The sequence below is a fragment of the Topomyia yanbarensis genome, chromosome 2, assembly GCF_030247195.1.
Source record: "Topomyia yanbarensis strain Yona2022 chromosome 2, ASM3024719v1, whole genome shotgun sequence".
Lineage (NCBI taxonomy): Eukaryota > Metazoa > Arthropoda > Insecta > Diptera > Culicidae > Topomyia > Topomyia yanbarensis.
Window position 1 is genome coordinate 34085895 of NC_080671.1, and position 27546 is coordinate 34113440.

At 37.5% G+C, this 27546-nt stretch overlaps 1 protein-coding gene across 1 annotated transcript in view; it reads right to left on the bottom strand.

Annotated features, from left to right (window-relative positions):
• Positions 1-1502: 1502 nt before the first annotated feature.
• LOC131682474 (uncharacterized) overlaps positions 1503-27546 on the bottom strand; it is a 48656-nt gene continuing 22612 nt past the window's right edge. The window contains exons 3-5 of the mRNA XM_058963953.1: positions 8035-8435; positions 1940-2711; positions 1503-1824 (exon numbers count right to left, since the gene is read on the bottom strand). Of these exons, the coding sequence (XP_058819936.1) occupies positions 1599-1824; positions 1940-2711; positions 8035-8128 (1092 nt within the window). The 5' untranslated portion in view covers positions 8129-8435 and the 3' untranslated portion in view covers positions 1503-1598. The remainder of the gene's footprint in view (positions 1825-1939; positions 2712-8034; positions 8436-27546) is intronic.

Here is a 27546-nt window from a genome sequence, read left to right on the forward strand (position 1 = left end):
GCAAACGCCCCTAGCTTTCGCGATAACACAAACCTGGTCAAAAACGCGAACTTACAATTTCAATCATCCACACACACCTACGCTCGCAATTTCGCCAACACCCCTTTACTTAAGTGAACTTTTCAGCACCTATAACTTTACAACAGCATTAACCCACCGCTCGCGCGATCATAGACCGCCTACGTTCGGAATTCTCTACTCTCGATCAGCCTAGACTCATGCCTTCAGTTGGACCGATCGGGAATGATGCTCATATTCACTAGACAACACGTTTCATTTTCAGTGTATGGTAACACTGAAAATTAATTATTAGATTCACGGTCCGCGCGCGATCGTTCGAGAATACACGTGAATGTGCGAATGGCAACACGGATCTAAAACCGGATTTATGCACGCAAAGTTGGAGACACGCTGGCATTCATATGCTCGAGCCTTTAGCGATCACACTATTACACAATTAGTAAACGCCCACGCTAACCCAGACAGATATGCACTCCTGGACTCGAACGCTAAAAACCACACCTTCCACGCATACACCACCCAGGACTGAACATTAGATTCATACATACAAAGCAACAAGTAATAATTACAGGTATTCGTCTGGCAACCGGGGGAAGTACATCTCAAACGCAGAACTTATCGTTTCAATGATGGCCTTGGATCTGCGTTGCCTGTGTTCAAGGCACCATAGCTTTGTCCGTCAGGTCAAGGATGTATGAAACCCGCTAGCCACCACCCTTGGCCCTAGCTGCCCACAAAGGGATAAAAAAAAAATTACAATGTCTTTAGGGATGTGTGTGGGTAAAAGTTCATGTTAAAGATGAAACTTACGTTTTCGCTTCGGTGTATTTTCCTCCAAATTTTACTCGAAAAACGACTTACGAAAAGGTTTATTATGCTGCTGAATGCATTATGAATAGTCTTTCCCCGGACGTAAAAGTTCACATATGGTCTTGATTTCATACCATTTTTAGCAACGCATGCAAACCGGATCGAATCAGTACAAAAGCAGTTTTTGATGTTCGCACTTCGTAAACTTGGTTGGACTACATTTGCCATCTTATGAAGCACGGTGCATTCTACTCGACATTCAAACTTTGAAAGATCGTCGTGAAATTTATATGCCCCTTCTCGATAACTACGTAACCGCAGCATATTTTGTACAATTCGCCATCGTACTAATTATGCCAAGTTCGGCCCTTTAAACTAAAGATGAATATTTACAACAAGCATTGTGAAACCATTAACTTTACTATGTCAAAAACAAAACTTAAGCAGTAGTTTAAAGTAAATCAAAATTTTAGCTAGGGTAGACCGGTCTCTTACAGTAATCTGTAAGAGACCGGTCTACATCTGATTGACGACTTGAAATAAATGAATAGAGGTAGCAGACACTAGTCTAACTAATGTGTTTCAATGGATAGGATGAATAGAGGGACTAAGATGAATTAGGGCACATGGATTGTCGGAAGCACGACACAACACGTTTTGTTACTATAAAATGATCTATTTGTATATTTTATTTCCCATCACAAAAAAATAATAATAGAGTCATAACCGTTTGCCAATTGATGCCTAAATTTCTACACAAACACAATTCATCTTGTTCCACTAGCAGGTGGTGGTGACTTCAAAACACCGCGCTTTCGTAGATACCTAACTATAAGAGGCGTTGCGCCGAGAGTTATGCTTATTCTAACCGGTGCAAATACCTTGTGGATTGCGTAGGCGATCACGAACGTCCCTGCGCCGGCACCGGCTTTATTGGCGAGTACCGAGTTGGCCAAACCAACACGTTCCAACAGTGTCACCATGTCTATTCCGCTGTAATGAAAAAATTCAACATTTGAAATTGCACAGATTTTGATTTGTTGTGATGTTGAATTGATATTAATATGTTAGCTAACGGCACACCACACTATCTTCTTCAGTTACAAACCTAGACACCAAAACGTAACAAGCACCCAAGGATGCCAGACTGATTCCAACGTGAAACACAATCACGGTGGAACCATACTCCTTGATAGCTTTTTTAAGTCGCTCCCTGCGCGTCATTGGTGTCGCATCTGACTGTGTCTCAGCAGATGCCCGTTCCTCAGTCATTTGTTTAGCATTCGGCGCCTCTTTTGTGGCCAATGTATTGTTATTGAGCGAAAATTTCCTTATGCAACTTTTACTATGTACATTGTTAGTCTGCTGAAGTAACCTGCTATAATATCGTTCTAGCAATCCTAAAGTACCTTTCTGTGGTTTATCCTCGTAACTAGACCAGTTGGAGCGCACCTCCTGGCGCAAGTTGGTGTAGTGAGATGAATGCAGGTCTTGGGCTAGATATTTCCCTTCCTGAGCCCAACCTCCACCCGGCATGTTGAGATGGGAAAATTTGTGCATTCCACCGAATGGACTCGGAACGTTACTCTGCATGGCGGAATTTAGGTTGACGGCACCGCGACAATCGTACGACTGGATGTGGGGATCGGCACGATTGACTGACGCATGCGAGTTGTCCACGGTCACATCGATATGGTTGGCAACGAAAGACGATTGATGCGTGATAATGGCCGACGAGTTGATGTCCCGGGCACGTTGCGGGGAAAAACGAGTGGTCTCGGCCGGGTCAATGTTGTCCGGTATGGGCAAGACGGCAGCCACTGGGTAGTCACGCTGAACAGAGACGTGCAGACCTTGGCCGCGTTTCGATGGGAAGTTGCCTGAAATGAATGTAGGAGAGAACGGTGAGCTACTGTTGTAGAGTTAAGTTAGAGGTAAAGAATACTATGGATGGTTAGATAGGAAAAGCACGCAAGCTAAAACAAATTAAGCGAATGGTGGAGGTCTGCTGGCTGATCGTAGCAATGACTAGGGTAACCATCCTGATTTGGACCCCTACATAATTTGGACCCTTTTTATATGTTTTTATAGCAAAGTTTAAAAAAGCTTCGAAAGCCTGGCCTGTAGTTGGCAATGTGTGAAATTGACTGTCGTGCCTAACCACTAAAAACACTCCTTTTTCACAACGAAACTACATCTAATTATTACTTCGTAGGGTGTGGGGGAAGGGTTCGTTGCACTCTCATCGCATCTTTTTGTTTTTTTACGAGTTTTCCGCAGTTAACTCTGAGCCTTACTTGATCCATTGAATGGCTCCACCGTTGAGCCACTCCATTCGAATATTCCCCAGCGGTAAATTATCATACAAAATCCCAAACGGGATTTTTTTTGGATAAGACCGAATTTTTGTGTACCCTAACATAATGTATGGTTTTTTGGCGTTTCGAATTCTCCTCGTCAGTAACTAACACCAACCTAACGCTAGTTAGATAAGTCCAATCCGACACCAGGCGCTAGTTATAATTATATTAGGTCTTGTGTCCTTATGCACAAAAATTTGGGCTTTTCCAAAATTTTTCCCGTTTGGGAATTTTGCATAGTTTGTTTGCCGTTCACGTAAGACGTGTGACTTTTTGGATTTTAGTGGCTAATTAGCGCCAATTTTGTGCTGAAATGGGCTTATCAATTATTATTATTATCTCCGGTTTCCGTAAGCCATCAGCCAGTACCCAGCTTTATCACGATCTACTCGGATAGTCCGGTGGCAGAGATATCCATTTCGTTAGCCAATTGGCTCTTAACTTTGCTTGATATAATCGGATAGTAACTGGTGGTGAATCTACCTTACTCCGACTGTGAATTCCCCGCCAGTGCATCTAGTCTACTCCGACTGGGAATTTCCCGGCGATGGATTTCTTCTAATATCGATTCTCGTGATCGTAAGCCTTTAGCGATCTACTCGACTTAGTTCCCATCGACGGACCCCGAATCTGGGGCAGTCGAGGACCACGTGTTCCGGCATTTTTTCCACACCCTCGCACACCAGACAGTAGGGTGAAGGTGCGAAACCGAACTGATGAAGATATTTCCTGAAGCAGCCGTGACAGCTCTCAATCTCTAACTGGGCCATACTCATGCACATCCTTTATGCTAGTTTCTAATGGATGCCGCTTATTCGCTGTACTCGCTTCGATGGAGACAGTATCCTGACGACAATTCGACGGCTTGCGATGCAGTTATTCTATTTATTCTACCACGGGTAAACCGGTAAACCGACAGGATGTCGATGTCGGTTCAGAGATTGTGATGGGCGTGGTTTCCAGTACGTTGACACCCCGATGATCCGAAACCTGTACTTCGTCTCATTCCACCCCGTTGATGGATTTAGATTACACTGACGAAGATTCCCCAGCAGTGAAAATTCTCCCACAACCGATTCTTCTGCTTTTATACAATTTCCTTCTCGAGCTAAACGGTAGCGTGCCAAAGCCGGTCCGGTGATTCCAGTGGAGCCTGACGGCGGGTTCACTGGTGTCCTGACGACGCGTATCACTCAACTCTTCCCCCAGTGGTGGATCTAGTCTACTCCGATGGAGAGTTCCCCGGCAACTAAATTTCTCTTGAACCCGATTTGTTGTTTCACAGCTGCGCTACTTTTTTGATCCCTTCACCACTTCCTCTGCGGCTCGGAGAGTATCTACGCCACTTCTCTGTTGACAGCGTTCCAGGTATGTTCGTAGTGCCACATCTCGTCGATTGTCACGCCGAATATAGGGGGATCCGGGGCTAATAAGGCCGTGGGGGTAATTCGGACCCCCTCGATCTCTCAGAAAATCGTAAGACTTTCTGAATATCGTACATATTTGTGGAACCGCTGTTCTAAAATATTAATTTTGACAGTTTAATTTCATTCTTCAGTTTTTTAGAAAGGAGATACAACGTGTTTAATTCTTTTGCCATCCTCAAAACAAAAATCATTATAATGCAAAAACCGTGATAAAAGCAACAAATAAAAGTGAAAAGAATACCAGGTTGATGTTTTGGAAAGCTTGAGGCACATATTTTATGGAATGATTTTTGTTTGGGTAAAAACACAAATATTTTCAAGATGCTCACAACTTTTGTGTGAAATGAGCGTACGGGGTTATTCGGACCCCTATTCCATCAACCACCGTTCAGCGGATTGCGGCCACGCACACGATTGCACACACTACAGCAAACAAAATACATGTGGATCCAATCGATAGCTGTGACTAACCACATTAAGTTTTCGCAACGCATTTTTTTTGCTTTTTAAGGAGTTTCTCTAATAGATTTCTAATATCTAATATTTCATAGATAAACATAGTTCCGTTGCAAAAAAAAAATTTAAAAGAAAATGACGGTCTGAATTACCCCGTAGGGAGGTCCGAATTACCCCTACCGTGAAAAGGATGGAAAAACGTAGAGTTTTGCAAATCGTCGCCTAGTGCTGGAGTGATGCAAATGAACTTTCATGGCATCAAAATTTAGCTGAGGTTTTCAAATTAAAAAATAGGATTTTACTTTTTCGAAAGTTATAAAAGTTTTTCTGGTCAAGTCACACCGACCAAGAGAATATAAAAAAAAATATGGCATAAAACATGCTGTAATCATTATTTTTTCATATTTTCGAGGTCTTTAGTATCAGTAAAAATACACGGTACGACACGGTAAGTCTGTCATGTTGGTATACTTGAGTGAGTCGAAATTATGCTGCCTAAGCTCGACGCCTACCAACAGAAGACAAAAAACTAGCCTGTAGAATATTAGGCCTGTTTCTAATGACCCTGCTTCTTCTAGTTTTCTGATCCGTATACATCCCTGCTCTCACATGAGTATTATGGCTTTAAATTTTCATAGCTTTCCCTACCCAGTAATCTCTAGCTAATTGAATGTTAAAATGTAAAAAAGAAAATGTGACTACATACATAAAAATGGAAAAAAAAGTCTCTGCCGTCAACATCCCAACTTCCTCCAGAGTCTCGCTGGTTATCGACAGGATAACGTCATCTCCAAAGCCGACGATCTCAACTAGCTTTGGCAGTTCCGGTGTTAACACTCCGTTGTACATCATATTCCAGAGTGTTGGTCCGAGTCTAAGCCCTGAGGTACTTCCGCCGTGGCCCTAATCGATCTCTGTCCCATGGTTGTCTTGAAGACCAGCACTCGGTTCTGAAAGTAACTTTTCAAAATCTTGCACAGGTAGTCCGAAACCCGCAGCTTTTGAACGCGTTCTTCAAGTCTATCGTCACCACGGCAAATCCCTTTCCGGAATTCGATCTGTCTCTGCGATAGCAGAAAAGTTGGTACTATCCAACGAAAATCTACGATGTTCATTTGCAGTCTTTGAAAATGAGAGCTTCTCGATAAAAAATGTGGTTGGGCTCCAAATTATATCTAAACGTTTAACAATAAATTATTTATTTCCTTAGGACAAGGTAAAACTCATCGTTATACTGCAACAGCGAAGCGCAATGTATTTCGAGTACTACAAAGCAATAAAAAGAATACAGATTATCTGAGAAATCGCGAAAAGGATATAGATGGAAGCATTGCGCTCCTTAATGTTCATGGACGTCCTACGAATTGTTTGTTGAATCTTAGTTGCGCTCAAAAGAATCCTCGTTTAACGTTTGGTGATTTATTATACTTGATAGAAAAAGAAAGCAATTTAAGTACAAGGAACACAATCAAACTTAGTAGTATCATTCCAGATATGGACACTGCTGTTGATCCAAACGTTCTTCTCTGTTGCGCATTTGCCGTTCGATATCCACTTCGAAAATGAGAAAATAGGCAAGGAATCGCCTTAAAACCGGTTGTTGCAATGACGTCTAAATGGTTGACGTTATTATCAGCAAACGTAATTTGCTTAAGGAACAGATCACCGTAAAAATAGGAATTGACAGAGGTGATGGATTTCTTAAAATTATGTTAATTATTTCGTCAAATTCGGTAGAGCCTTCTGTTGATGGAGTAAATTCATATCTTGCAAATTAAAAAAGAGTAGGAAAAAGAGTAGGCGTAGCGTAACAGCAATGAAAAAAAAATTCATTGGAAATTAGAACTAGCGTTGGGCAACGCGTGATTTAAATAAAAGAATTTGTAAAGTGAAGTGGATTTGTGAATCTTCCGAATTTCAAAGAAGATTGATCCTTCACCCCACCGGCCGGTGAGTCCTGGTGTCCGTTGCAGCTCGTTATTGATTGACTGAACTAACATTGGTTCTTTCTTCCCACCGGCAGGTGAGGCCCGGAGTCCGTTGCAGCTCGTTCAAATTGACTGAACTAGCACCTTCCGACAAAAAAGCGATTTTTCAAGAAGGAGACTGAGGTGAAAATGGTTTTTCTGCTTGCTTCTGCTTCCCAATATTCCAGAAAATTTCAAAATATTGCGCGAGTTTGGTGTGATATCTTGGAACTTCATAAAATTGAGGCGGTTATTGCAGGAGATTTGAAGATATATTTTTCAGGGCTTTATGGGTCATAGCTGTAGTTTTCCCTATTCCTATTGTATTTCGCTAAAATCAAATCTTATGGAGAACCGCGAATCACGAACATTAGAATCACTGAGAGCTTGTCTTGGAAATGGGAGGATGACGGCACAGAAGAGAAACACAACGGTTTTTAACTCCATCAATCAACCATTTCTATGTGGATCTACAGATACTAAAACAGTAATACTTGTCCCCCGCCTGCTCTCCTCATTACAACATAAATCGTATTTTCTTCTTTGGAGCTAGAGTCAATACAACGCTAGCTTAGTCCTGTCACTATGTTAGTCTCGGATTCTGGTGAGATGAAAGCGAAATGCAAAATACATAACTGATTTAGTTATAGGTTTTATCCCCTTCGTGCGCAAAAATGGTTTTACTCAATGGAGAAACATTGGTTTCTACCAAAATATTTCTCCTTGAGGAATCCTAGAAATAATTTTTAGCGCATTTTTTTCGATTCTACGAAAAACAGCCGGTACGAATATTTACGATAGCGATCATTAAACTACCCCTCCAACCAATAAGCTTAATTTCATAAAGGAAGTTGTTCAATTTGCGGTTGTTGACACATGCGTATCAACATAGCACTGATAATTCACCATATGGAGGACGGTGCCTCCGACTATCACGAAACAGTTGAAAGTGCAAAACTACTATTCCTGGAATACACCAACTTCACAACTCACCTTCAATCGGTCCCATAACGCCGGTCGACATCGATCGTCCCGTGCCCGTGACCTTGAGCGCAGTTTTAAAAATTTGTTGCACTTGCTGCGCCATTTTTCCCACTACCAGTCGCTCTAGGGTTAACTTTCAACAATACTATCGGTTGACGAACTTTCAGCGTGTTTGCTTGATCTTATGAACTGTTTGTTGACTCTGAATTCTTGAAAAAATTCCTATGTCAATTTGTGTAGTGTTTATTTTTTGTTTCCGCCAATGTACATCCACCGCTGATGTTAGCTAAACGATGACTGAGGAACGAGGCGCGCTTTGAGTAGTTTATCCAATATTGGATATATGGAGCAGACAGTGAAGGAGTGCTTTGTGTGCGATGTTCCTCCTATGATGCGGGTAGATACGTATTCTGTAGCGGTGACAAAGAGAAGAAAGTAGTTATATGATAGGTATATATTTTGTTTGTTATATTTTTTTACATTATCATGTTTTTCATTTTGCTATAGGTAATTCAACTCAGAATGCGTGTAAGAAAAATGTTCAGGGATGGATATTATCTCTGTCGAGTTCAATATACCAAGTGTATGAGACGGCGACATTGTTTTGGATGACCGTCTTTATCGATAATTGGAATAAGATGGAAAATGATAATGTGATACTTGCTTAACGGAAGGCCATTGATTAAGCGATTAATGAAAGAGGTGTTTCTAATTAATGACGATAACTTCTTCTGGTCTTCAAAATTAAAATTTAAAAGTCAATACTTGTAGCTTCAAAACAAAAAAAAAAGAATCTATTCATACTTACTTTTAATTTACTCTCCCAAAAACAGCTCAATTTCGGGCCCACCAAAATCGAACGTACCCAATTGTTAACAGATTTGGCACGAAATTTCTCAATTAGCTTCGAAAATATTTGGTTGGTTTCATGGTAACACCAACCTATTCTTCAAACATTTGAAAGCATACAGGTCAGATCCTATTTTGTCTACTCTTAATTTTATCAACTTTTTGACTCAATATTGTCAGCCTGTTTAATTCGACCAGGGTTGATGTTCCTACAGTGTTGAAATAAGAACCAAACTATTAAAATTCGTGTAATCATGGACTGTTGCTTCATCCCTAAATTATTTTTTTTAGATTTAGTGAGTTTTTGATAAAAATCCAATAAAGCGACTAATCATATGACAAATTGCAAAGAAATCTAGTCAACTCGCATGAAAATACGTACGCGTTTAAGGTGAAATTCAGGTCGAAAAAGCGCGCGCAAAAAATCAACCGAGTTGGGGTGACGAACCTCCGCACAAAGCGCAAAATGAAAAACCGACACATATATCCTACATGATCACTACACAAATGGTACGCAGTGGGTCTAGCGCTCGTTTTCGATGATCATAATGTAAAGCTATGTTTCTATTGATGATGGCTTTTATTCTTTCTTTCATAAAAACGAAGGTTAGCAAATTAATTAGCATAAGTAAACCAATATGATAGTATGATAAAGTCTTGCATCATATCAATTATTGCGACTGTACGTAATTATTAGCATGGCTATAAATAAGTATGAATCATTTTCTTTATCCTGTGGTGCAAACGGTAAGACACCCTTCGTACCTGGGATAGGACGGATCATTAGTGTCAATACTCCTAACGACTGTATTCGAAAACATGTAGTAGAATGATTAGAATTTTGGAAGAAACTATTGGTTTTTATGTTATCATTTTATGCAAAAATGTGCGCGAAGGAAATTTGAACTACCGCGACCAGAATGAAATCTAGTGCGAATGCTGGAGAGAAACCGGCTACATTTATGTTGATCGGTGAAAAGTTATCGGCAGCACAAATCCGGAGGTTGATTGTGGCAGAAAATGTGATTAAGTTGTTTCGATAATGGTTAAAAAGGAACAGAACGATTTCTAATATCGTTCAAACTTATTGATTTGATATGTATGAAAAAGGATGAATATTTTAGGTTATTTCATTCAGATAACAATTAAACTTTATGGACCTCTCGGCGATAAATTAATGCTGCTTTAGCTTGACCACGAACCTGCGTCAGGTTGCGACCCCAATCGCTGTCATTTCGAACATTTTGACAGCAGCTGGGGTTAGAACCTGGCTCAGTTTCGCTTCAAGTAAAAACGGAATAAATAACGCTGCAAAACCGTCTAAAGAGCTTTACACCTAATGTATTGCGTTTTTGGTGTACAACGAGACGCACTTCAAGTCAGACTAGCCGTAATACGAATAAGACGATGCTCCTTTTATTCCCATAGCAAAACACATTCTCAAGAGGAAAATGTTGATAGTACCTTAATTCAAGCTATTTGTGCATGTGTTAAAATTAATTGGTACAAAGTAAACGATGTTAATTTTGTGCCGAACAATATAGTTCCTCAAAATATTTCGGAAGTATGCTCTATTTAAAAATGTTGAATCATTATTTTTTCCTAATCAGTTCGCTTATTTTATAGGCTCAAATGCGTTAGCTTGACAGTGTCAATTTATTTTTTCACATTTTGAATATATTAAAACAAGTAGATTACAGTGCTGGAATATTGCCTTTCTCATATGTAAAGGTTATGCAATCGCTCTAAAAATCGCAAACCCAATCTCGGCCCGGAGGGCCTATTGTCATATGCCATTCGACTCAGTTCGTCGAGATCGGAAAATGTCTGTGTGTGTATGCATGTGTGTGTATGTTTGCATGTGTGTATGAGGAAAAAAATGTCACCTCTTTTTCTCAGAGATGGCTGGATCGATTTGCACAAACTTAGTCTCAAATAAAAGGTACAACCTTCCCATCAGCTGCTATTGGATTTTCGGTTAATTGGACTTCTGGTCCCGGAATTACGGGTTGAAGAGTGCGACCACACAGCAAATTCTTATATAAACTGAAATGAAAAATTCTCAAAGGGGGGAGTAAGGGAAAATTTCAAAATCGAATTTGTATTTTGGATGCCAAATGACTTTAAAATCCATGAAACGTTGAGATTTGATGTAATCTCAAAAAAAAAATTTTTATTGAACTTTGCAACTTGTTTACCTTTCCAATATATAAAGGTTATGCTACAAAACCATCCGAGTTGCATATACTTTTCGAATCGTAAAATGTCTGTGTGTATGCATGTGTGTGGGTATGTGTGGACATTTATATTGGTTTCATTATTCACATTGGCTGTTATTGAATTTCAATTTGATCCTACCTCCTGTAACGGATTTCTTTCAAAGCGGTGAATCTAGGGATTGACTTTAATTATATTGATATTAGAATTGATCTGAGGAATACGATGAAATTAGAATTTTCAAAATTGAAATATCCGTAGAGCGAGTAAAATAAACTATTAATTTTTACCTGGAAAATAGCATAGTACTGCTGCTAAAATAATATTTTTCCTAGACTCCATGAACGATTTCCTTCTAAAAGCATCTTACGGTTGTAGAGTAAATAGAACCGGAGATATAATCAAAAGAAAATCGAGAGTTTTAGCTATTTATCAAAACGGGGTAGCTCCCATGGACCGAGGGGTGATTTAATTAACACAAACATTTCGATTTCTATATATTGTCCCTAGATGAATAATTTCTCCAAAATTGGTTTAAATCTGTGAAGGTCGACTTCAAGATCACTTCGCGCGAAATGGCCCATATATATTATTTGGACCTTGTAATTCAGATTTTATCAAGAGATATTATTGGATTAAGTAAACGAATCTAGAAAATACATTTAAATTGTCGATGTCGTGATAGCCCTCGTCACAAGCGCACAGACTACTCTCTGCAAGCCCAATAAGTCGCACATTCTCATCGAACGTGTAGCGGTTGAACATATGCCGGGACATTACACGAATGAAGTCTCGACCCACATTACTATTTATTACTACAAGTAATAAAGGTTTACGAAAATAGGTAATTTGGTACCCATATCCATATTCCGGTAGTATTTGATTTATCTTGAATTATGGTCACTTCGCTCCAAGGTTCAGAAGCTGATAGGAGTAAACATTTAAAACAAATACATATTTCGTGACTATAAATGACCTAGAACTAATAAACTGAGAATGTTGATCATTGTTGTCTGGAATGGAGTAGCATGGAGTCGATTGGAATTGAGTATAATTGAAAACACATGGAACGCGTTCTATACGGATTCCTTCAGCAATTTTAATGTGTTCTAGACATGAGAAACCAGTCGACCGCAAAATATTATCTTCGTCGATTCAAACGACATTTTGCAGTTGTGTTCGGTTTATGAATCAAGCAATTTTTCAATAGGGCGTAGACGTTTCTATGTGCATAATTTTTCAATAGGGCGTAGACGTTTCTAGGTGCATTAATTTCAAAAAGAAATTCGACTACTGTATTTTATACAGCAAAGCTATCTGAGAACGAGTTACAGGGAATGAATACTTCTGTACGAAAAAAAAATTACAGTGAAAAAATGTTGCCAGTTTTCAGTAAAACAAAAATTTATACTAAAAATTTAAATTGCAAAAACATCCCATTTTTAAATTTTTTATATTTTGCTAACAAAAATCTAAAGAGTAAAGAAAAATTTTGAATGCTATTGCATGATGGAGATCTTATCGGTAATTTTTTTTTCTAACAACGACTTTATGCATGTTTTTTTAGTTTCAACTAATTGACATACAAAACTTTAGTTTTTTACAGAATACAATTCTAAATGTCATTTTTTGACGGCGCCGGTGGTTGAGTGGTAAGCGTGACCGCCACTCATTCCAATTTGCCTGGGTTCAATTCCAGCTGAGGTCGTTGAGATTTTTCTGAGGTGAAAAAATCTGTGGTCACGTCTTCCTTCGGAAGGGAAGTAAAACCGTTGGTCCCCGGTCCATGAAATTGGTGGATCGATATCTAGTCCAGGTAGTGGAATCACCTCTCTGGCGTCGGTAAAGAAGAAGTATATCCAACTTCTATACTCTACTAACAAAAATATCCTCCTCCCGTGATACTTGTGGAGTGCGCAGTAGTATATACGGCCTCTAGCAAAAGCAAGTATCGGACTAACAATTCCTTCCCTTTCCTTTCGCGATCTACGTTCGGGCCTGGCCGGCGCTGGTATTGATCAGAAACACTTTAGGATTACCAGGAGTTGCACATTCAAAGATGTTTCGCTAATTCCAAGCATAATTATCTACTGATTCCCTGTGCAACTTCAGCTAGTCCCGATCGATAACGGAGTAGCAGCCAGGGGTGGTCGCACAAGCTCAAGCTCCAAGCTCAATACAATTCTAAATGTCATTTTAAATCAAAATGCCAAATTCTTTCAAAATGCGATAGTTGTTGAGATATTTTGAATTTTGCTCAAACAAAAACAATTAATTCGTGTAATTATTGTAGTTATTCACGTTACCTCATTATAACATGTCAATAAGCTAATGTTTATCGTTTTAAATTTTCAATAAAGTTTTCAATAAAATAAGTTTTCCTTACAACTTTTGACATATTTTTATCATTCATACTATTCGCAGTCAAAAATACAATTTTCTTTCTGAATTTGATGATATACGTCATTTTAAGTCAAAATTTTAATAACAAACATTTTTTTTAAAATGTGGTAGTTCTCGAGATATTTAAAATTTTGTTTTAACGACACAGTTGTTTTATTTAATTTCGACCTTTTCATAAGTTATTTGCGTTTCTACATCTACAACAATAAGTTTTAAAAAAGATGCATCATATTTCCTGTAACTTTCTCATCAACGTCAAGGCGATATTGTAAACCATTTGAAAGTTATTCGAAACCAATCAGTATATTTTTCAACCATAAACTATATAGTTGAATAATATTTTCGTTGTTTTCCTATAACTTGCAAATGGTTTACAAAATCGTTGTGATGTCAAAGAGAAAGTTACAGGAAATTTTTTAAGCCTTTTGAAAAACCAATTGTTGTTGATATAAAAATGCAAATGACTTTTGAAAAGGTCGTAATAAAATAAATTAATTGTTTTGTTTAAACAAAATTTAAAGTATTTCGAGAACTGTTACATTTCAGAAAAATTTTGTTATGGGCATTTTGATTTAAAATGGCGTTTAAAATTATATTCAAAAAGAAAATTGTATTTTTGACTGCAAATAGTATCAATTATAGAAATATGTCGAAAGTTGTTATGAAAACATTTTTATTGAAAGCTTCTCCATGAATAGACAAAATTTTTACGCTTTTAAAGTGATAAAAATTAGATTATTAACTTTTTATGATGGGGTAACATGAATAATTTAGAAGAAAACCTGTATTAATCCACCTAGTGGTACGATTGATCCTATCTCATTTATCCAAACTTAGCTGGTTTTGTTCAAGAAAATTGTGGAAATGTGTATTACATTCTTATTATACTTAGCAGGTATTCCATGACTACCACGAAAGTAGTCACTGACTCACATTAAACAAAAAAATATAATATTTAATTAGCTTAATCAGCATGAGTTCAATGTTATCTTCATGTGATTATATTTTGAAATGTTGATGGAATATGTTTGGAAGTGATGGGGGTAGGGGGTTGGTAGAGTGGGAGTGGATGATGCGCCAGAAATCCTTCATCTTATTTCGGTATATGGGGTGGACGAAGGAAATGCGCGTATGAGGGTGGTCCACAGGGAGAGGAGTGATGAGGGTGAGAGGTGTAAGGGCAAGGGGAAGGACGGAGGGATGGCGACACAATACTCAACTGCAAATTTTGCCTTCCATTTGAGACTTGGTATGAGAAAATCGATTCAGTCATCACTTCAGTGACTTCAATTGTGCAATATGCCAGGAATCTGGGACTTCCGGAATCGTCGACAGTGGACAATATATTCCAAGAATTTTTGATTGTCAATCATTAACCTAGACGTGTGAATCGAAGTAATTTGGTGACCACTTCAATAGTTTTTAGCCTCTGAGGTATTACGATTGTAACGATTTATATGGGAAATTCCAGTGTAACCTTATTAATCAACCTGTAATTTCGGAACCAAGAGTCACAACCGAATGAAACTCAGCTGCTGTCAAAGGTGTTACTGTATCTTTCATGTGAAAATAAATTTGCAAAAATCGGTAGAAAATTTGCTGGGAAATAGGTGTGATATTAGCTTACCCTAGTAACAAATGTAGTTTTGTGATAGTTTTATAGGCACTGATAAAATATAGATTGTACTTGCAGCGTGATATAAAACTTCAATTGTTACTTAGGTTAGGAACTTGGAGAGTTCCACCGGAGGTCAATGTGGTCAAAGCTGTCTTGATCAATCAACAGTGATTCAGACCCGCAACCCACTTTAATATGTTTTACATCATAGTTGTACTAGTTTATATGGGAATTTGCTATGTGACCGCAATCTTCAACCCGTAACTCCGAAACCGGAAGTCGGACCAACTCAAAATTCAATAGCAACTTCTGGGAGTGTTATACCTTTAAGATGAAATTAAGTTTGTGAAAATCGGTTCAGCCATCTCTGAGAAAATTGTGTGAGTTCAAATGACACACTCACATATATCTGCACACAGACATTTTCCGATCTCGACGAACTGAATCGAATGGTAAATGACACTCAGCCCTCCGGGCCTCGTTTAAAAAATTGATTTTTGTATTGATTGCATAGCTTTTCTTTTTAAGAGAAAGACAAAAGGTGCGAAATCGGCAAAGTCCCAAAAAATCGATTTTCATCAAACATTTTTTTTTAGATAACATAAAATCTCGACGTTTCATACATTTCAAAGATGTTTGGCATCAAAAATACGAATTCGATTTCTGAAATTTCATGATTCGAACGCATCTTTACAGCTGTGTTCGGTTTATGAATCTCCATACATTTCCTGGTAATTCCAATATTTGGATGCAAGAGTAATTTTTCAAAAGGGCGTAGACGTTTCTACGTGCAATAACTTCCATTTTTTTTTGTCGATTACCCTATTTTATACAACAAACCTAGCTGAGAACGAGTTACAGGGAATGAATACTTCTATAAGAAAAAAATATGCACTGAAATAAATGTTGTCATTTTTCACAAAACCGAAAATTTATATCAAAAATTTAAATTCAAAAAAAAAAAAACATTTTTTCTATTTTTTAAATTTTGTCTACAAAAACCTAAAGAGAAAATAAACATTTTGAATGTAATTGCATGAAGGAGAACTTATCGATAAAAAGTTTTTCAAACAATAACTTTATAGATGTATTTAAATTTCGCCCTAATTGACGTACAAAATTGTGATTTTATTACAGAATATAATTCTATGTATCATTTTAAATCAAAATTCATTTAACAAAAATCTTCCAAAATGGAAAAAATGAAAAAAATTTTATAATTCATACTATTTGCCACCAAAATATTTTTTTTAAACAGGAAAAAAAATTAAATTAAAATGCTCATGACAAAAATTATTATTCTGTAATAAAATTACAGTTTTTTTCTACAGGCAATTAGTATGAAATTTGAAAACATGTGTAAAGTTTTCACTGAAAAGTTCTCCATCTTGCAATCTCATTCAAAATGTTTCTTTTCTCTTTAGGTTTTTGTTGACAAAATATAAAAATTTTAAAAAATGGGTTTTTTGCATTTTAAATTTTTAATATAATTTTCTGGTTTTGTGAAAAATGACACATTTTTTTTTTCGGTGTGATGTTTTTCGTGAAGGAGTATTCATTCCCTGTAACTTGTTTTGCTGTATAAAATAGAGTAACTGAACAAAAAAAATTGAAATTAATGCACGTAGAAACATCTACGCCCTTTTAAAAAATTGCGCTTGAGTCAAAATAATCTTATTGGTTGTTGAAAATGTTTAGACTTCCATGCCTGTGAAACTTGTAAAGTTTCATCGGAATATAAAATAGTCGTCACGATTTTGGAGATTTTCGGACGGATCTTCGTGGAAGTCCTCACATACGATAATAGGTAAGATGACCGAATTCTCGCATCATACATTTATATCTGTAAAACTGAAGGCAATACATAAAAAATAAAAAAACAATGAGTTGTATGCAATAGTCTGCACTTGTCTGTCAATTTTGCTCGATCTATCCAAATCAAAAAGAGTAAACAAATGAACATTGAAAACCCTTCGAATTGGCTCTGGGTTCTTCTATACAGAAATATGGAGCTGAAGTATGTCGTATCAGAATAAAAATTCGGCAAAGTATTGTAGTACAAATGCAGAAAGAGCACCGGAAATTCTATAAGTCAGTTTTCGTCAAGAAACTAAAACACCGAAGTTGTTCCGCAGAAAGAACTATTCTCCAACAAACCATTACCTGGAAAGTACCAATTCTTGGAAAACAATATTTCCTTTCGCAGAAAAGTATTACCCAAATTCAACAAATAACCAGATATTCATTCCCCAGAAATTCCTATCTGACGGTTGCCCTCGCAATCAAAATGCCTTTCAAACAACAGGTGCGGATAGGCTGCCAAACCAGACATTTCTTATTGATCTTGGACACATTTTGGCTATCAACAAACATTTCTCAAACATATTAATACGTTGGTGACTGTTGATACATATGTATACTTTTACGATCTCCCCAATTTCGTGCAAATTGGTCGGATTTTCGCAATGCTCGAGCAAAACTTTGCTCCTCTTGCTTGAAGACCATTTTTATAACTGAATAGCAAACGGTAAAATCGAATAGGGGTAAAATTCTGCACACTCCTATAAACCATCCATAAATGACCTAACATTATATGGGGAGGGGGGAGTTTTGTATTTTGTGATGATGTGTGACGACAGGGGGGTTGGTGGTCATGTCATGCTACGTAGCTTTTTTAAAGGGGAATGGGTTAACCTGATGTCACGACAACCTTACCCATTTCATCTAACTAACATCGTTCTTTATTTTTTTTTATTTTTTACGGTGACAAGGGGTGGGGGGAGAGTTACCGTCAAGCTACGTAATTACCAGGGGGTATTTAGAGTTTTGTGACGAAATGCTACGATGGGGTAGGGGGGTGTTAAAAATTCCTCACTAAAAATGCTACGTCATTTATGGATGACAAAATAAGAGGTACGCAGGGGTTTTAAATAAATGTTTAAATGAAATGCAACGTTTAAGTGGACCAAATTTTGGTCGTAACACGTAATTTGCTACTTCAAGTAACTGTTTCAAAGAATTTGTAATCCGATTCACCATTTGAAACGTTTTGTTACTCTAAACAACGCTTTCCCCGAACCCGAAGAACTACTCAGCCATAGAAAAGTTCTTTCTGAATAGCACATTGAGAATTAGCGAAAACATAACCACCACATTTATATATAAGTGCCAACTGAACAATTCTTAAAATAACTCAATCAAAAGAATGATAACAATTCAAATATTTAGGTGTGTGTACTTTGTTTAAATTTTCATTATTTTTGTAATCACAATAAGCATTCAAGTGAATAAAATCTAAACGAAACGTTTGTTAGAAATTTAGTTGAGAAAATTGAATTTTAAGTCAAGTAATTTTCTGGGCTTTGGTACTTTCTGGAAATTAGTTTTCTGGGAATTGATGTATTCTGGTAAATGTATTTCTAAGGAAAACGCTTCGAAATTGTATTTGTTGGGAGATGGTTTTCGGGAAAATGTTATAGAATCCTTTAAGAGAGTTTTGGAAGTTAGTGAGCCCCTTATTCTAGTTCTACAGTTTAAACGTTCAAAATGTGATTTACGACAATATAAATTCGATTATTTTAATCGCTGTATCAGTCAGCAGACTCAAGGTGAATTGGTAATAACACAAATTACTGTTGCATGTTACCCCACATGAATCGTTTATATAGTTAAATCGTTATCTTGCGTATATTTGAGTTGGTTAGCAATCATATATCTAACAGTAACGTTTACTGTTGTATACTCGATCTGTACGTAAGGGATACTAATGATATTCTCTTACCATTGAAGTGGAGCTAAATTGTAAACATTATTATTAGCGTTGTCTCCCAAGTAACATTTATAGTTTTATAGCATGCTACATATGCAATCTATGTTTTATCAGTGCCTATAAAACTACCGTAAAGCCTGAATTGTTACTAGGGCTGTCCATCGGAACAGAAACATGTTGCTCCGCTGTTGCAAGTTACCCCGTTTGACGGTAATGCTGATTAGGCTAATTAACTATGATATTTTTTGTTTCAAATGTTACAGCGTCGACATTTAGTTTATCAAATTCGTGGCTGGCGAGCCATTGTATATAGGTGCAAGGTGTACTAAGAATTTAATGGACATTGCCACAATTTTATTGAACATGACCAGCCATGGAATCAGAGTTTGATGATATGAGAAAGGCACACTTGCACCACTAGGTGAATTTAAAAAGGTTTAATATGTAAGAGATCAATCTAACAAAATCGATTTTATTTTAAAGAGCTCAGAACAATTGAGTACTAGAATGATTGTGATATTTTTGCCATTCTCATGTAGATAAGCTACAATCATAGCAATCGCTCCAAACACTGAAGTTTTTAACAATGGCCTGGAGGGCCGAGTCTAATACAGCATTCAACCTAGTTCGACGAGATCAGAAAATGTCCGTATGTGTATGTATGTGTACATGAGGCAAATAATGTCACCTTTGATTCTCATAGATGCCTGGACCTATTTACACAAATGAAAGGTACAACCTTCCGATCGGTTGTGTTGAATCGGAATTGCGGTCCCTGGGTTACGGGTTGAAGAAAGCTGTAACACAGCATAATCTCATATAAAAGAGTCCACCATGAAGTCCAAACGATGTAATACACATTAAAATATGTGCGACATTACTTGATTTTGTGAGTCTACATCCCTAATGACCAATCGAAGTAGCTTTGATCACAATGACCACTTATGACGCTTCTTGATCAGTGCTGCGTAATTTTAAAATCAGTTTCCTAATTCTGCTTATATTTACCGAAACCAACATTCAGATTCACCGCCTCCCTCATTCATTGACTTTCCACTTGTTTGAAATTTCATGCAAAATCGAACACTCGAGTGCAAGGAAAATATAAATTCAACAAACCAATATTTGTTATTATGTGGACAGTTTGAAGGCAGAAAATGCATCTTCTACATTTCCGAAACCTAAGTGAACTGCGTAATCTATATCTGGTGCACTTTTACTCAATATAATCCCTCTCATAGCTATCATAGAAACAAAATTCAGTTTGCTTCTGAAACCGGACATATCCGAACCAGAATGCGCTGTATCGGGAAAACGAATGACGAAGGAAATCGCGGCGGACATGAATTGAATTTCGTTTCTGTTTCAAGTTCAGGCTGGGAGGTCAATGTTTTTAAGCTCTGTTCTTGGTGCCCCCAGGGAACTTGCTTACTTGCAAGTTAATGTCACACCTATTGACCGATTTTTACAAACTTTTTACAAACTTCGATCTGCAGATCTAGACCAGTAATGGCCAATCAAAGATTCTTTGAAGTTATTGTCCACTATCGACAATTCCGGAAGTCCCAGGTATCGGGCATATTCCAAAACTAAACCCATACCAGCTATTCGGCGATAGTTGAACCGATTTTCACATTACAAACCAAGCATGAAATAGAAGGTTTAAAATATGGCTGGTGCACCCCTGGTCATACCTTCACCTCCATCTCGAAATCTCGTTGGTCATATTGACGATTATAAAAGGTCATTGCAGTCCCTGGAAAAAGGCCATTTCTCAAAATTACCAAACTCATGTCAGTTTCTCGAATATGGTTGGGCCGATTTTCACAAAATTCGTATCAAATGACATACCTTCATAGACTGCCGCAAAATTTTGCACGGATCGGTTATATTGGTCCGGAAATATAGACTGAATCGTTTGATATGAATATGAATGAATATGAAACTTCCATATAAGCCGGAACAATCATTTTGCCTTTCTCATATAGAAACGTTTTGCAATAACTCTGGAAATCGTCAACCTAATCCTGGTCTGGAGGGCCGCGTATCGTATACAAACCGACTTCGAGATCGGACTTTTTTTTTCAATCACGAGAAATAGTTTCGTCTTCGACGATAAATTTCGTGTAATATACGCACAAAAAATGATGAAATTTACACGACCTGTAAACCGCCTTGGTTGTAAACAAATATTGCTTGAATCGAAAATATGATTAAAAATCAAATTAAAATCAATGCACATAAATAAAGCATAAAAACATATGATTTTGCACTTTTATCCGTATAATATTCCAGGTAACATATTTTTCAATCATATTGAAATAAAATTAATTGGTCATTCAGTTAATCAAACTGTAATTTTCAATCAACGTGTAAAATTATATCAAAATCCGTTGAAAAAGTACATGTATTTGTGGAATGATTTAATTTTACATCTATTTTCATTCTACAAATTTTTTCTGCGAACACTAAATACGATAAATTACAAAAAAATTGTTGTTCAAGTCACCATGTTTTAGTTCGTGAAATGAACGAAACCAACTATTTATAATGCACGAAAATGCTCGGATCCGTGGTTGAACCTATTTGTAGCAGATTTACGAATAAATTCGTTCAGCGAAGTATCTGTATGTAGGATATTATAGATAATTGATTTTATCCGTTAGAGTCAAAAATTAATTTGATTGACGGAATTGTAAACAATTATTATACTTTTAATATAATAAATTTTCGTATAGGTTCAACTATTAGTGTTAGTCAGCGTCTATAGTAATAGTGGCTGTTTTCAAAGTACAAATATAGACTCATATTTTTAACTAGGTTATGTGTTTAACTATACAATTATAATGTAACAAAAATGTTGTAGGATTTGTTGTTCGTAAATATTGCAGAAACCATTTTAATATAGAAACTTATGCAATAGAGTGACAAAAAATGACCCCTATCGGCCCACCCCGGAGTCGATTTATAGTCCCACCAGGAGTACTTGCTCCGAAATTGAAGCAAATCGGGCAAGTCTAGCTACCGGACCAACGACCTGAAGTTTGTATGGGATTTTTCGACAAACTACATGGAGAAAACCCACTAGCTCGTATTTTCGCCGCTAGGTGGCACTGTATGCATCCTATATCACTGTAAGTGAAAATAAGAAATATGATTTAATTGTCTACAACTTTGTTAAAGACTGCTAGAAAATCCGGCTTAGTTAAAAGAAGTTATTAATCTTTTAACGAATTTATGTCTGAGTCAGTTTTGCATGGGGACTAGCTGTGCATGGTTGTGTATCAATACTCCATTCCCATGAACTATCCATTTTTGTGAAATAATGGTTAGATTTAGCTCAATGGTATGTTCAGAAGAGTTTTGGTACATAATACGAATTATGTTTTGGTTAGAAAATGTATGTTTCAAGTGTGACTACATAGAGGGCGCAAACACTAACTTTTGAACGGAGAGAGATATAAATTAAGCGTCTTCTATAAAGTTGTAGAACAGGCATTTTGTAATAACTCCACTGAACATCTTGATATTCTATCTCCATTTTATAGAAAAAAATGTCAGTGCAATTGGAACTGGTAATAGTGAATACTCGACCGACGAAAGTGAAGTACTGAACTTCTTTTGAACACACACTTTTCAGAGTGTATCGACCAATCAACAGCGACTGCCCCTGAGTTCTTTTCAGGTAGTTGTGATGCGTGGGCATTTTCTCGCAGATAAAATCAAATTGCGCGCTCGTATAAGACTGGGAACTACGGATAAAAACAAAATTTGCTCTTGAACTCCATCTGTCCAACTTGTCAGTCATGGGCGTAGCTTGCAAACTTGCGCTCAAACAAAAATATTTATGCCTGATATGAGTCCAAAAGTGTCAAAGAATTGGTTCTCCAAGCAAAATTGCAGCATTCAATCTTCACATGGCTACTGTTGAATATTATTCGTATAATTTTTATGAATTCGAATTCGGAACTACATATTATCTAATAGAGTCAAACCAAGTCAAGTGGGCCTCGAAATTTCTACAAAATCACCGATTTTCATGAAAAATAATTTTTTTGTGTAGGGGACATGGAGAGTAATTTTTGATATAAATATATTTGCAAAATTGCTTTTTTTGTTTAAATTATGGGTTTTTATACTTTTGAAAACAGTAAAATTGTTTTTTTTTCAATTTCTTTTATTTCAAAAACTACTTCAGATACTTGAATGAAATTTTGCACACTTATAGAATGATGTTTACACTATCGTATAAATATAAATTTACGGAATATTTGCTTTTATAGCTGCATTTTACATACATTTTTAACAAACAATTTAAAATATTTTTATCTTCTCGGCGCCGAAAAAAAAAATTAAAAATATGTCAACTGACGCGGCAAACTTTCACCTTCAATAATTTGTAAAGATATTTTTGTCCTTTTATTCCTATCCAGAGATATAAATTTTGTTAGCCTACGGTGTTTTCGTTTTCGATTTGCGAGGTGGTTTGAGTTTCAATTTATGGATAAGCTGAATAAATGCGGAATGCGGCAAAATATTTCACAATAGTCGCAATTTATTCTCAGTAACTTGGTGGAATGAAAAGTTCGAACAGCACATTGGCAAAGACATTTGTAAGTTTAATGCGAATATGAAACATTCAAGCTTACAATAAGTGCACTATAAATCATATACGTTGTATGTGTATCGTACTCGTTACAACCATAAAACCTCAATAATGATAACAATTAACGCATGTTAAACTAAATTTTTACAATAGAACTGACGACGTTCTAAACAATAGAAGTTGCTATGTGCTATACAATAGAAGTTGCCGCGTGTTAAACGATTGATACCGCAAGGTGCTCAACGCAAATTTGAATATGCCGGTTGGTCGAGCGCACGTGGACTGTGGCTAGTGCGTTATCGTGGGCATCATCGAAATGCGCCGCAGAAATTTCATATCTCTGAATAGGAACATAAAAATCGGTGATTTTGTGGAAAAACCACTTGACGTGGTTTGACTCAATATGTAACAACTCTGCAGTACTCCAATCGCGTATCTGGATATTTTGCTCCTCATATATAGACGAACCAATCTACAGGAAATTAAACCCAAACATGTTATTGTTTCTAACCCTTTGGAGTAAAGAGCTATAGCTCCTAATAACATGGGGAACGTGCAAATCGAGTCAATTTATTCAGTTTGCTGATTTTAGTAAGATGGAAACTTCAAAAGCCTGTGCTGCTGTCTAAACAACGGAAACCGCCAAGAGATTTAACATCATTCAGACCCATATTCCGGGTGCATGTTTTCGGAAAGTTCTTGTCAAGTGTTATCCTCAACAGGATAACGAAATGCACGGAACGCGAATGCGGTCTGTCAAACAGATAATTTGGAATCTGGAAAATAAAATCTACAGAGAAGCGAGCTGGACAGAGCAGAAGAGAAGCTCAAATAGAGGAGGAGCTGTTACTGCACCGTAGTAACGATAGACGTCAAGACCGCGTTTTTCAGCGTCAGCTAGGAAGATATAGCAGAATCTGTGCACAAAATGCGATTACCCGAACATCTGTGCAGTAGTCTGTTCAGAACCAAGTGCTGGTCTACGACACACATTCGGGACAGAAATGGACAAGAGTAACGACGGGAGTGAAATAAGGCTCTTTACTTGGCCTACAACTTTGGAACATGATGTATAATGGCGTTCTAACGCTAAAGCTGCCTATAGTAGTCGAAATAGTTGGATTCGTAGATTACGTCGTTCTCACAATTACAAGAGAGACGATAGAAAACTGAATGGTTTTAGGTTACAGCAAGCTAACCACAAAATAAGGTGGTGCTGGCAGCAACTGCAAAGTGTTGCAGCTGGTTCAAAACACAGCTGGAGGCATATCAATCACATCGATGCGTGTACTGAAACAAGAGTGATGTTAGGTGATGGAGCAGTAATAGACGTTTTCTGGCCACATTGAGAACTTGAGCCCAACGTCTTAAAATGTTTTTTTTTATTTTGATTATAGAGGATTTAACCTTAGGGTCATTCGCCTCTTTCCGGGTTAGAGAAATCTCTTTTGGAAAAATTTCTAACACTATGTGCGCGATTGGGAACCGAACCCAGGTGAGCTGCCTACAATCCAATCGATTTACCAACTACGCTATGCCCGTCTCCTGTCTTAAAATGTGTTTGTATGTATGTGATGAAGATACGCCGGAGCACGTGGTATTTGAGTACCCCTGATTCGGGGAAGTGTGAAGCGATATGTCGGCTCTAAGCGTAGAAAATCATAGTCGCACAGATACTAGTAGGGTGGAGCTGACAATTTGAATAAACTCATCCTACCGGTTCCCCGTGGAATAGACTAAATCCGCGTCGATGTACCAGCGGTACGTGGTGGAAGCGTTAACGAACCGGAAGCTGCGTTACATACCGAATCGTCGGACTGACCTCCACGCTTCGGTGTCGGTAAAAATTCCGCCAACGAGGAACTCTCAGTCGGACTAGGGTAAATTCATCGCAGGGACCTATCGGAGCAGATATCGACGGGAGCTAAATAACTCGGCAGCTCATCGCCAGTCACTGTCCAATTGGATTTTTTGAGTCAAATGGCTCAAGTGCACAGATGATCTAAATGACCTAAAGTTTGACACAAAAGTGAGTCACATACTGCACAGGCAAGGCGTTTGAAGATTTTTAAACCATACTATAAGAAAAGATATTATTTATCGTCACCCAGTACATACACAGTATACACACTGACATTTGCTGAAATCGATAAACTGAATCGAAAGTAACATGAAACTCGGCCATCCGGACCTCGGTAAAAAATCGATCTTCAGAGCAATTATATAACCTATCTATTAAGGAAACCAAAATTTTGCCCCAACCTGTACTTTTCAAGTGATCTAGTAAATGTTTCAACAGGTTTCCACAATTTAATATACTCTCAAACTTGTGCCTTTCTCTTTTATTCAAATTATGATGCGATAGCTGGTTATGTTCAATATAATTGTGGAAATTTTTATTACATTCTTATTACACTTGGCAAGTATATACAAACACACGAAGGCGATGAACTTGATCAGCAACACGTAAACGTAGACACACTTGAAACAAAAAAAAAACATTTATTTAGCTGAATCAGCATAAATTCAATGCTTTCTTCATTTTATTATCTAATTCGTTTATATAACACGGCTTAATACGGTAACATCACGGAACCGTGGATCTTTTAAGAAGTTACCATATGTGAAAATAAAATAAAACAAAAACAAATATTAGTGAGTGTCCTTCGGATCTCTTCCACGCAACTTTCAATTCCCCTTTGCATACTTCTTTCGCGGAGTGGAAAGATTTTTCTACTCATCTACTGCATCTTGGGGGTCAATTTCTCTTATTCACGTCAATGACATTACCGTTAATGTTATCTTGATGCCTATGATCAGATGTTCTTCCTTGCCTACAGCATTACCGGTCACCAGCGTAAATCCGTCGTAATTGGTGATAGCAGTTGATTTTGAGCTATTGGATGCTTCTTTTACAGTTGTTTGTATGGCCTGAACAGCTGCCCCAAAATTGGCAACCATTTGTAGTACAGCCCAGTAAATGAAAAGGCGGCTTGGCGGGTTAAACTATACGCTGGCGATCGGTAGGCTATTGAAACTTTGTTCTAGGCTACCCGCCGTAACTTGCCGTTTACTGTAAAAGTAGTGTGGGAGGTGATGGTATTGAAGATTGTGTTTCGAATCGGTTTTCCGTAAATGATGTCAATCGGTTGTGATGCATTCTCCTCAGCAATAGGGATAGGTCCTTCGGCAAGCATCCTCCCCACAATAACACCGTTACCCGCGATGTAATTTATCCAGGTATCATGTGTAACGGATTCCACTTCTTCGAATTGTTTCCAGGTTTTAGTTACCGTTCATGAATGATACCGTTTTTCAGTTGATATTTTTCTGTGATAATTAATTAAAAAGAAATACAGTTTACCGTTTACGTTTCAGCCTACTTTTTTGTTTCCTTTCTGCCATCCTCAGAACGGTAACACAGTTGTTCGAATTGTAATTGATCACGGGGAGTACGCGGTGATGAGCCTTAACCCTCTGATGCCCAAATTATGTTTTACTTAAAAATACTATTGTAGATTGTTTTTGTAATGAGAAAGCTGGAAAATATAATGCCAGCTCACGAAAGCTATAGATTTTATTGCTAATAACTTTTATTTCCGGTGTTCACAACATAATTTCACAAATACAGAGGAGTACTGCAAGCTAGCTATTTTTTTATTTTCTTCTTTTTCAATGGCAGTTTATGGGAGGGAAAACCGGCAGTTTAGGCCATCTTGGCCAATATTATATCCATTAGGTTTCTGCTCCCCATGTCGTAGGAGGCGATTGCAAACAGCAGCCGTCAAGTGTATCTCCGTGCCGATGACTGAATAGTCAGTTGCGAACGAAGTATCTTGAGGCCCTTGCTGGATCAAGCGATCTCTGAAGTCCTAAAGCAACCTTCCAGGGTTCGCTATGTGCTGGGCTTAATATCTTCAAATTGTTATACAATATTTTTCGGAGATGAATTGTGTTGTGCTCTGGACGACAATGTTTGGAGTAGCACAAACAAAAGTGGGATCAAGCGTACCCACTCTCTCTCTCTTAACGTTATTAATTGTAATCGAATTTAATTTG